At 36.4% G+C, this 12,218-nt stretch overlaps 1 protein-coding gene across 2 annotated transcripts; it reads right to left on the reverse strand.

Annotated features, from left to right (window-relative positions):
* Window positions 1-10,910: 10,910 nt before the first annotated feature.
* Window positions 10,911-11,252, reverse strand: LOC117076830 (NADH dehydrogenase [ubiquinone] 1 alpha subcomplex subunit 5-like). Of its 2 annotated transcripts, XM_033200755.1 has the most exons (2): window positions 11,192-11,252; window positions 10,911-11,074 (listed from the first exon to the last, which is right to left on the reverse strand). In XM_033200755.1, the coding sequence occupies exons 1-2, from the start codon at window positions 11,250-11,252 to the stop codon at window positions 10,911-10,913; spliced, it is 225 nt and encodes a 74-aa protein (XP_033056646.1). The 2 variants fall into 2 exon arrangements, with proteins under 2 accessions (XP_033056646.1, XP_033056638.1); XM_033200747.1 differs by having other exon boundaries at window positions 10,911-11,252.
* Between the last annotated feature and the right edge of the window lie 966 nt (window positions 11,253-12,218).

Consider the following 12,218-nt stretch of genomic DNA (forward strand, 5'->3'; position numbering starts at 1 on the left):
ATACATACACAGTCACTCAGATCTTTGACTCATATTTTTATAGATAATCATGATATTATCAAAAGTACTAAGGTATGAAAGATTAGATATGGCTAAATCTTTATAGAACCAGTGAAACCTCATGTCCAGGGAGGAACCTTGGCACTGATTTAATAATTGCAAAGATGGTAGTAATAAATACTAAACCAAAAATGTATACAAAGTTTTGTGTTTTTTTAATCGATTTTATGTTTCAATAGGTTTTTATGGTGCCGGTGGTGTTTGGTAACACAAGTAAGTCCCTTAGCTGTGATGTCTGTGATTTTGGGGCACCCATTACCCAAACAGTGTATCCTGTACCCAATGTGTAGTCTTTTATCTGTTATTCCCCTCCCATTCTTTCCCCTGAGCCACAAAGTTCATTGTATCATTCTTATGCCTTTGAGTCCTGATAGCTTAGCTCCCACTTATGAGTGAGAAAACACGATGTTTGGTTTTCCATTCCCGAGTTACATCACATAGTATAATAGTCTCCAGTTCCATCCATGTTGCTGAGAATGCCGTGACTTCATTCTTTTTTATGGCTGAGTAGTATTCCATGGTATCTATATACCAATTTTCTTTATCCACTGATTAATCAGTGGTCATTTGGGCTGGTCCCAAATTTTTGCAATTGTAAATTGGGCTGTTATAAATATGCATGTATATGTGTATATACATATACATATATATAAATATATATATAGTATAATGACTATTTTTCCGCTGGATGGATACGTAGTAGAGGGATGCTAGATTAAATTGTAGTTCCACTTTTGGTTTTTTAAAAAATCTCCACACTGGTTTCCATAGCAGTTGTACTAGTTTACATTCTCATCAATCGTGTAAAAGTATTCCCCTTTCACCACATCCATGGCAAAATTTATTTTTTTATTATGGCTATTCTTGCAGGAGTAAGGTGATATCACATTGTGGTTTTGAATTTCATTTCCCTAATGATTAGTGATGTTGATCAATTTTCCATATGCTGTTGGCCATTTGTACATTTTCTTTTGAGAACTGTCTTTTCCTGTCCTTAGCCCACTTTTTGATACGATTGGCTTTTTCTTGCTGATTTGTTTGAGTTCTTGGTAGATTCTGGATACTAGTCCTTTGTCAGATGTATAGATTTTGAAGATTTTTTTCCCATTCTGTGGATTGTATGACAATTTTGATGATTATTTCTTTCATTGTGCAAAAACATTTTAGTTTAATTAAGTCTCACCTACATATCTTTGTTTCTGTTGTGTTTGCTTTTGGTTTCTTGGTCATGAAGTATTTGCCAAAGCCATGTCTAGAAGGATTTTTCCAATGTTATCTTCTAGAATCTGTATGGTTTCAAGTCTTAGATTTAAGTCTTTCATCCAACTTGAGTTGATTTTTGTATGAGGTAAGAGATGTGGATCCAGTTTCATTTTTCTACATGTGGCTTGCCAGTTACCCTAGCACTATTTGTTTATGTTTTTGTTTGCTTTGTCAGAGATCAGTTGGCTATAATATTTGGCTTTATTTCTGGGTTCTCTATCTGTGCCATTGGTCTATGTGCCTACTCTTATAACAGAACCATGCTGTTTTGGTGACTAATATCTTATAGAATAGTTTGAAGTTGGGTAATATGATGCCTCCAGATTTATTCTTTTTTCTTAGTCTTGCTTTGGCTATGCGGGCTCTTTTTGGACTCCAGGTGAATTTTAGGTTGGTGTTTTCTATTTCTGTGAAGAATGATGGTGGTAGTTTGATGGGAATTGCATTGAATTTGTAGATTTCTTTTGACAGTGTGGTCATTTTTACAATATTGATTCTACCCATCCACAAGCATGGGATATGTTTTCATTTGCTTGTGTTATCTACTATTTCTTTCAGCAGTGTTTTGTAGTTTTCCTTGTAGAGCTCTTCCACGTCCTGGGTTAGGTATATTCCTAAGTATTTTATTTTATTTTTTGTAGCTATTGTGAAACGGGTTGAGTTCTTGATTTGATTCTTTGTTTGATTGCTGTTGATGTACAGCAGAGTTACGGATTTGTATATATTAATTTTCTATCCTGAAACTGTTGAATTCATTTATCAATTCTAGGAACTTTTTGGATGTGTCTTTAGGGTTTTCTAGGTATTATCAGCAAAGAGCAACAGTTTGACTTCCTCTTTACCAATTTGGATGCACTTTATTTCTTTCTCTTGTCTGATTGCTCTGGCTATGATTTCCAGTACTATGTTGAATAGAAGTGAGGAAACTGGGCATGTTGGTCTTTTCTACCTCTCAGTGGGAAAGCTTCCAACTTTTCCCCATTCAGTACAATATTGGCTGTGGGTTTGTCATAGACTACTTTTATTACCTTAAGGTATGTTCCTTCTATGCCAGTTTTGCTGAGGGTTTCAATCATAAAGTGATGCTGGATTTTGTCAGATGCTTTTTCTGCATCTATTGACATGATCATATGATTTTCGTTTGTAATTCTGTTTGTGTGGTGTATCACATGTATTGACTTACATATGTTAAACCATCCCTGCGTCACTGCTATGAAACCCACTTGATTATGGTGGCTTATCTTTTTGATGTGCTGTTGGATTCAGTTTCCTAGCATTTTGTTGAGGATTTTTTGCATCTATTTTCATCAGGGATATTGGTCTTTATTTTCTTTTTTTGTTAGGCTCTTCCCTGATTTTGGTATTAGGGTGATACTGGCTTCATAGAATGATTTAGGGAGGATGTCTTCTTTCTCTGTTTTGTGGAATAATGTCAATAGGATTGGTACCAATTCTTGGAATGTCTGACAGAATTCAGCTGTGAATCCATCTGGTCGTGGATTTTTTTTTTTTTTTTTGGTAAATTTTTTATTACCATTCCAATCCCACTGCTTGTTTGGTCTTTTCGGAGACTCTATACCTTCCTTGTTTAATCTAGGAGGGTTGTTTATTTCTTGGAGTTTATTCATCTCCTCTAGATTTTTTAGCTTATTTACATAAAGGTATTCATAGTAGACTTGAATAATCTTTTGTGTTTCTCTGCTATTGGTTGTAATTTCTCCCATTTTATTTCAAATTAAGTTTACTTAGATCTTCTCTCTTTTTTTTTGGCTAATCTCACCAATGGTCTATCAATTTTATTTCTCTTTTCAAAGAACCAGCTTTTTGATTCATTTATTTTTTTTTTATTATACTTTAAGTTTTAGGGTATATGTGCACAATGTGCAGGTTTGTTGCATATGTATACATGTGCCATGTTAGTGTGCTGCACCCATTAACTCCTCATTTACATTAGGTATATCTCCTAATGCTATCCCTCCCCGCTCCACCTTCCCCACAATAGAACCCGGTGTGTGATGTTTCCCTTCCTGTGCTCAAGTGATCTCATTGTTCAATTCCCACCTATGAGTGAGAACATGCAGTATTTGGTTTTCTTATCTTGCGATAGTTTGCTGAGAATGATGGTTTCCAGTTGCATCCATGTCCTTACAAAGGACACGAACTCATCCTTTTTTATGGCTGCATAGTATTCCACGATGTGTATGTGCCACACTTTTTCTTAATCCAGTCTGTCACAGATGGACATTTGGGTTGATTCCAAGTCTTTGTTATTGTGAATAGTGCTGCAATAAACATACGTGTGCATGTATCTTTATAGCAGCATGCCTTAAAATCCTTTGGGTATATCCCCAGTAATGGAATGGCTGGGTCAAAAGGTATTTCTAGTTCTAGATCCTTGAGGAATTGCCACACGGTTTTCCACAATGATTGAACTAGTTTACAGTCCCACCAACAGTGTAAAAGTGTTCCTATTTCTCCACATCCTCTCCAGCACCTGTTGTTTCTTGATTCTTTAATGATTGCCATTCTAACTGGTGTGAGATGGTATCTCATTGTGGTTTTGATTTGCATTTCTCTGATGGCGAGTGATGATGAGCATTTTTTCATGTGTCTGTTGGCTGTATGAATGTCTTCTTTTGAGAAGTGTCAGTTCATATCCTTTGCCCACTTTTTGATAGGGTTGTTTGTTTTTTTCTTGTAAATTTGATTGGGTTCTTTATAGGTTCTGGATATTAGCCCTTTGTCAGATGAGCAGATTGCAAAAATTTTCTCCCATTCTGTAGGTTGCCTGTTCACTCTGATGGGAGTTTCTTTTGCTGTGCAGAAGCTCTTTAGTTTAATTAGATCCCATTTGTCAATTTTGGCTTTTGTTACCGTTGCTTTTGGTGTTTTAGACATGAAGTCCTTGCCCATGCCTATGTCCTGAATGATACTGCCTAGGTTTTCTTCTAGGGTTTTTATGGTTTTAGGTCTAACATTTAAGTGTCTAATCCATCTTGAATTAATTGTCATATAAGGAGTAAGGAAAGGATCCAGTTTCAGCTTTCTACTCATGGCTAGCCAATTTTCCCAGCACTATTTATTAAATAGGGAATCCTTTCCCATTTCTTGTTTTTTTTAGATTTGTCAAAGATCAGATGGCTGTAGATGTGTGATATTATTTCTGAGGGCTGTGTTCTGTTCCATTGGTCTATATCTCTGTTTTGGTACCAGTACCAGGCTTTTTTGGTTACTGTAGACTTGTAGTGTAGTTTAAAGTCAGGTAGTATGATGCCTCCAGGTTTGTTCTTTTGGCTTAGGATTGTCTTGGCAATGCGGGGTCATTTTTGGTTCCATATGAACTTTAAAGTAGTTTTTTCCAATTCTGTGAAGAAAGTCATTGGTAGCTTAATGGGAATGGCATTGAATCTATAAATTACCTTGGGCGGTATAGCCATTTTCACAATATTGATTCTTCCTATCCATGAGCATGGTATGTTCTTCTATTGGTTTGTGTCCTCTTTTATTTCACTGAGCAGTGGTTTGTAGTTCTCCTCCTTGAAGAGGTCCTTCACATCCCTTGTAAGTTGGATTCCTAGGTATTTTATTCTCTTTGAAGCAATTGTGAATGAGCATTCACTCATGATTTGACTCTCTGTCTGTTATTGGTGCATAAGAATGCTTGTGATTTTTGTACATTGATTTTGTATCCTGAGACTTTGCCAAAATTGCTTATCAGCTTAAGGAGATTTGGGGTTGAGGCAATGGGTTTTCTAAATACACAATCACGTCATCTGCAAACAGGGACAATTGGACTTCTTCTTTTCATAACTGAATACCCTTGATTTCTTTCTCTTGCCTGATTGCCCTCGCCAGAACTTCCAACACTATGTTGAATATGAGTGGTGAGAAAGGGTGTCCCTGTCTTGTGCCAATTTTCAAAGGGAATGCTTCCAGTTTTTGCCCATTCAGTATGATATTGGCTGTGGGTTTGTCATAAATATCTCTTATTATTTTGAGATACATTCCATCAATACCTAATTTATTAAGAGTTTTTAGCATGAAGGGCTGTTGAATTTTGTCAAAGTCTTTTCTGCATCTATTGAGATAATCACGTGGTTTTTGTCTTTGGTTCTGTTTATATGCTGGATTACGTTTATTGATTTGCATATGTTCATCCCAGGGATGAAGCCCATTTGATCATGGTGGATAATCTTTTTGATGTGCTGCTGTATTTGGTTTGCCAGTATTTTACTGAAGATTTTTGCATTGATGTTCATCAGGGATATGGGTCTAAAATTCTCTTTTTTTGTTGTATCTCTGTCAGGCTTTGGTATCAGGATGATGTTGGCCTCATATAATGAGTTAGGGAGGATTCCCTCTTTTTCTATTGATTGGAATAATTTCAGAAGGAGTGGTACCAACTCCTCATTCTACCTCCGGTAGAATTCGGCTGTGAATCCGTCTGGTCCTGGACTTTTTTTTTTTTGGTTGTAGGCTATTAATTATTGCCTCAATTTCAGAGCCTGCTATTGGTCTATTGAGGGATTCATCTTCTTCCTGGTTTAGTCTTGGGAGAGTATAAGTGTCCAGGAAATTATCCATTTCTTCTAGGTTTTCTAGTTTATTTGAATAGAGGTGTTTATAGTATTCTCTGATGGTAGTTTGTATTTCTGTGGGGTCGGTGGTGATATCCCCTTTATCATTTTTTATTGCATCTATTTAATTCTTCTCTCTTTTCTTCTTTATTAGTCTTGCTATCGGTCTATCCATTTTGTTGATCATTTCAAAAAATCAGCTCCTGGATTCATTGATTTTTTGGAGGGTTTTTTGCGTCTCTATCTCCTTTGGTTCTGCTCTGATCTTAGTTATTTCTTGCCTTCTGCTAGCTTTTGAATGTGTTTGCTCTTGCTTCTCTAGTTCTTTAAATTGTGATGCTAGGGTGTCAATTTTAGATCTTTCCTGCTTTCCCTCGTGGGCATTTAGTGCTACAAATTTCCCTCTACACACTGCTTTAAATGTGTCCCAGAGATTTTGATATGTTATATCTTTGTTCTCATTGGTTTCAAAGAACATCTTTATTTCTGCCTTCATTTCATTATGTACCCAGTAGTCATTCAGGAGCAGGTTGTTCAGTTTCCATCTAGTTGAGCAATTTTGATTGAGTTTCTTAGTCCTGAGTTCTAGTTTGATTGCACTGTGGTCTAAGAGACACTTTGTTATAATTTCTGTTCTTTTACATTTGCTGAGGAGTGCTTTACTTCCAATTGTGTGGTCAATTTTGGAATAAGTGCGAGGTGGTGCTGAGAAGAATGTATATTCTGTTGATTTGAGGTGGAGAGTTCTGTAGATGTCTATTAGGTCCACTTGGTGCAGAGTTGAGTTCAATTCCTGGATATCCTTGTTAACTTTCTGTCTCATTGATCTGTCTAATTTTGAGAGTGGGGTGTTGAAGTCTCCCATTATTATTGTATGGGCCTCTAAGTCTCTTTGTAAGTCTCTAAGGACTTGCTTTATAAATCTGGGTGCTCCTGTATTGGGTGCATATATATTTAGGATAGTTAGCTCTTTCTGATGAATTGATCCCTTTACCATTATGTAATGGCCTTCTTTGTATCTTTTGATCTTTGATTATTTAAAGTCTATTTTATCAGAGACTAGGATTGCAACCCCTGCTTTCTTTTGTTTTCAATTTCCTTGGTAGATCTTCATCCATCCCTTTATTTTGAGCCTATGTGTGTCTCTGCATGTGAGATGGATCTCCTGAATACAGCAGACTGATGGGTCTTGACTCTTTATCCAATTTGCCAGTCTGTGTCTTTTAATTGGACCATTTAGTCCATTTACATTTAAGGCTGATATTTTTAGGTGTGAACTTGATCCTGTCATTATAATATTGGCTGGTTATTTTGCTCGTTAGTTGATGCAGTTTCTTCCTAGCATCAATGGACTTTACATTTTGACATGTTTTCGCAATGGCTGGTACCTGTTGTTCCTTTCCATGTTTAGTGCTTCCTTCAGGAGTTCTTGTAGGGCAGGCCTAGTGGTGACAAAATCTCTAAGCATTTGCTTGTCTGTAAAGGATTTTACTTCTCCTTCACTAATGAAACTTAGTTTGGCTGGATATGAAATTCTGGGTTGAAAATTCTTTTCTTTAAGAATGTTGAATATTGGCCCCCACTCTCTTCTGGCTTGGAGAGTTTCTCCCGAGAGATCTGCTGTTAATCTGATGGGCTTCCCTTTGTGTGTACCGACCTTTCTCTCTGGCTGCCATTAACATTTTTTCCTTCATATCAACTTTGGTGAATCTGACAATTTTGTGTCTTGGAGTTGTTCTTCTCAAGGAATATCTTTGTGGCGTTCTCTGTATTTCCTGAATTTGAATGTTGGCATGCCTTACTAGGTTGGGGAAGTTCTCCTGGATGATATCCCGCAGAGTGTTTTCCAACTTGGTTCCATTTTCTCCATCACTTTCAGGCACACCAATCAGACGTAGATTTAGTCTTTTCACGTAATCCCATATTTCTTGGAGGCTTTGTTCATTTCTTTTTACTCTTTTTTCTCTACACTTCTTGCTTCATTTCATTCATTTGATCTTCAATCGCTGATAATCTTTCTTCCAGTTGATCAAGTCAGTTACTGAAGCTTGTGCATTTGTCAGGTATTTCTCATGTTATGCTTTTCATCTCTATTAGTTCTTTTAAGGACTTCTCTACATTGGATATCCTAGTTAGCCATTCATCAAATCTTTTTTCAAGGTTTTTAGTTTCTTTGTGCTGGCTACATAGTTCCTCCTTTAGCTCTGAGAAGTTTGATTGACTGAAGCCTTCTTCTCTCAAGTCATCAAAGTCATTTTCTGTCCAACTTTGTTCCGTTGCTGGTGATGAGCTGCGTTCCTTTGGAGGAGGAGATGTGCTCTGATTTTTTGAATTTCCAGCTTTTCTGCACTGCTTTTTCCCCTTCTTTTTGGTTTTATCTGCCTTTGGTCTTTGATGATGGTGACGTACTGATGGGGTTTTGGTGTGGGTGTCCTTTCTGTTTGTTAGTTTTCCTTCTAACAGTCAGGACCCTCAGCTGTAAGTCTGTTGGAGATTGCTGGAGGTCCACTCCAGATGCTGTTTGCCTGGGTATCAGCAGCAGAGGTTGCAGAAGATAGAATATTGCTGAACAGCAAGTGTTGCTGTCTGATTCTTGCTCTGGAAGCTTCATCTCAGGGGTGTACCCCACTGTGTGAGGTGTGAGGTGTCGGTCTGCACCTAATGGGGGATGTCTCTCAGTTAGGCTACTCAGGGGTCAGGGACCCACTTGAGCAGGCAGTCTGCCCATTCTCAGATCTCAACCTCCATGCTGTGAGATCCACTGCTCTCTTCAAAGCTGTCAGACAGGGGTATTTACCTCTGCCGAGGTTTCTGCTGCTTTTTGTTTAGCTATGACCTGTCCCCAGAAGAGGAGTCTACGGAGGCAGGCTGGCCTCCTTGAGCTGTGGTGGGCTCCACCCAATTCGAGCTTCCTGAGGGCTTTGTTTACCCACTTAAGCCTCAGCAATGGCAGGCACCCCTCCCCCAGCCTTGCTGCTGCCTTGCAGTTAGATCTCAGACTGCTGTGCTAGCAATTAGGGAGGCTCCATGGGCATGGGACCCTCTGGACCAGGTATGGGATATAATCTCTTGGTGTGCCATTTGCTAAGACCCTTGGTAAAGCACAGTATTAGGGTGGGGGTTACCCGATTTTCCAGGTGTGGTGTGTCTCAATTTCCTTTGGCTAGGAAAAGGAATTCCCTTTCTCCTTGCGCTTCCCAGGTGAGGCGATGCCTTGCCCTGCTTCAGTTCTCACTGGTTGGGCTGCACTCATGGACCAGTGCCAACTGTCCGACACGACCCAGTGAGATGAACCTCGTACCTCAGTTGAGAATACAGAAATCACCCGTCTTCTGTGTCACTCACACTGGGAGCTGGAGGCTGGAGCTGTTCCTATTTGGCCATCTTGGACGCACCCCCCAATAAAAATCTATTTTTTGTTTTGATTGTATTTGTAATAGTTCTGCTCTGATCTTGGATATTTCTTTTCTTCTTGTGGGTTTCAGTTTAACTGGTCTTTGTTTCTCTAGCTCCTTAGAGTGTGACCTGAGATTTTCTATTTGTGCTCTTTCAGACTTTTTGATGTAGTCATTTAATGCTATGACTTTTCCTCTTAGCACCACCTTTGCTGTATCCCAGAGATTTTGATAGGGTGTATCACTATTTTCATTCAGTTCAAAGAATTTTTAAATTTCCATCTTGATTTTATTGTTGACCCAATGATTATTCAGGAGTAGGTTATTTAATTTCCATGTATTCGGATGGTTTTTAGGGTCCTTTTGGAATTGATTTCCAATTTTATTCCATTGTTGTTTGAGACAGTGCTTGCTTATAATTTAGATTTCTTAACTTTATTGAGACTTGTTTTATGGCCTATGGTCATGTGGTCTATCTTGGAGAATGTTCCATGTGCTGATTAATAGAATGTATTTTCTGCAGTTGTTAGATAGAATGTTCTGTAAATATTTGTTAAGTCCATCTGTTGTAGGATATAGTTTAAGTTCATTGTTTCTTTGTTGACTTGCTGTCTTGATGACCTGTCTAGTGCTGTCAGTGGAGTATTAAAGTATTAAAGTACCTCACTATTATTGTGTTGCCATATTCCACTTTATAGTCATATGACTATGATGCTTTAAACATAAGCCTATTCTTATGCCAGATAAACTTCAGAAACTCTTAATGTCTCTATTACAAAAATTCTGCCTCTATCCTTATGTAATTCGGTTGATTAAGAAAATTAAAGGCCACGGGCTAGAAAAGTGATTTCCATAAATGCAACAAAAGGAAATTTTTTCCAACTACCTCTATGCAATGGGAAATCTTTTTTATAAGCATCAAATCAATTTCTTCAACTGTACAATGTATTCCACTTTGATAGTTTTCAAATATAATATAGTAACCACAAAATGTAATAAAATTAAGATAATATAAAAACAGAGTAAATGGTATAATTCTAATAATGACTAAAATAAAATGATATTTATTATTAATTTTACAATCAGTATATAATTATATATTTAAATTTTACTTTACATATGTAAGATCACTGCCAAGGAAGTTAACCATAATTTCAAATTTTATCACCAGCCACTTGGGCTATTTTATCGCATTTGAAAATATTGAAATAGTGATCTATAATTTTTTTGACAATAATAATTAAGGACCTTTTCTTCTTCAAGGTAATCTTAAAAATTAAATGATACATTGAACATACTACCAAAAAACTTTACTTTTTGATTATAGCCTCTACATTGAAGATCTTTCAGAATTTTTTAAATTAATTTTAAAATCTTCCCATGACCCCTCTGTTGAAAGAAATATCATCTTTGAAATAATTTGTGTGAATATTTACAAATCAAAAATTCATTCACAAGACCGTATTACCATAATCACTAATTTTAACAGTCTTCTAAACATTTTCTATATCACTTTGCCTGATGGTAAAATGTCAATAATATGGATACACTCTTAATATAACAGAATATTTAAATTACATCCATTTCCCATCAACCCACCAAAGTCATTCAGTAATTATATTGGCCATTTCCACTGATGGGCAGGAGGCTCTTCCACTAATGGCTTCCATGTTTTCCACTGCATCATTTGTCTTGCCAGACTTAGTTCATTTTTACCCAGGAGAATTATCTCTTTTATTTGGCCACCTTCAAGTTGGTCTTCTAATTTTTGAACATCTGATTCCACTTTGACCATAGCCAGCTTCTCATTAGTAATCTGTTCTGTATATTTTCTATATGCTGCATTTTTAGGGATTTGCTCAAGAACATAACGAATATTTGTGTAGAATATTCTTAGCCTCTCATGTGGACTCTTGCATACCGCAAGTCCAGTGGTCTTCTTCAGCACACTCGCCATGACAGACAAAAATGTATATGAAGTGTGATAATCAATCCAACACCTCTCAAATTACATCATGATAAACTACTTTTTAAAAACCTGAATAATTATAACATAATACTAAGTAATCTTAATAAATGATTAAATGCTACAATTTTAGAAAACATTCAACCATAAATTATAATCAAAATGTTACTATAGAGAAAAATAGAATATCTAAAGAATTAAGCAATAAAATATGGGATAAAATAACACCAATTTTTTTTAGGTATTAGTAAAATTTGAAAGAGAAAGAAAGAGAGAAAGAAAAAGAAAGAAAGAGAGAGAGAAAGAAAGAAAGAAGAAAGAAAGAAGGCAAAAAACAAAGAGAGAGAAAGGAAAAAGAAAGAAAGAAATTTGTTTCCATAATGATAAGTCCATTTTCATCAATATTTTCAAACTGCTGTTAGGCACAAAACACACAAGATAGTGCCCTATATTCACAAAGGCAGTGCATGTCTGCTTGTTTATTTTAAATATTTTCATAGGTTTATATATTAAGGTGATACACATTTGCACAATTGCACCAGAACACAGAACATTCATATAAAAAAATATAATTAATGAAGTTTTAACATTTCATTTATATACTGTAGACGAATGCTGTCTGGTATAAATATAATGCACACCACAAATGTGAGCCACATGCATAAGGTAAATTTTTTTCATTAGTCATATTTTAAAAGGTAAAAAAGACATAAAATTAAATAATATATTTTATTTAGTCAACCTGTCTAAATGTTAACATTTCAATCTGTAATCAATATAAAAGTATTAAAAATATATTACATTCTTTTTTTTTCATGTCTGCAAAATCCAGTATGTTCTATATGCTTGCAGTTCTTCTCAATTCAGACTAGACACATTGCAAGTGCCCTATCCGCATGTGGCTAGTGGCTACCATATGGAATGGCACTGCTCTAGGCCAAGTTAATTCATAGGGAT

Source organism: Trachypithecus francoisi, unplaced genomic scaffold (assembly GCF_009764315.1).
Source record: "Trachypithecus francoisi isolate TF-2019V2 unplaced genomic scaffold, Tfra_2.0 Lachesis_group0, whole genome shotgun sequence".
NCBI classification, from domain to species: Eukaryota; Metazoa; Chordata; class Mammalia; order Primates; family Cercopithecidae; genus Trachypithecus; species Trachypithecus francoisi.

Excerpts from the sequence above, each read along its gene's own strand:
- LOC117076830 (XM_033200747.1), bottom strand. The coding sequence starts at position 11,252 with ATGGCGAGTGTGCTGAAGAAGACCACTGGACTTGCGGTATGCAAGAGT.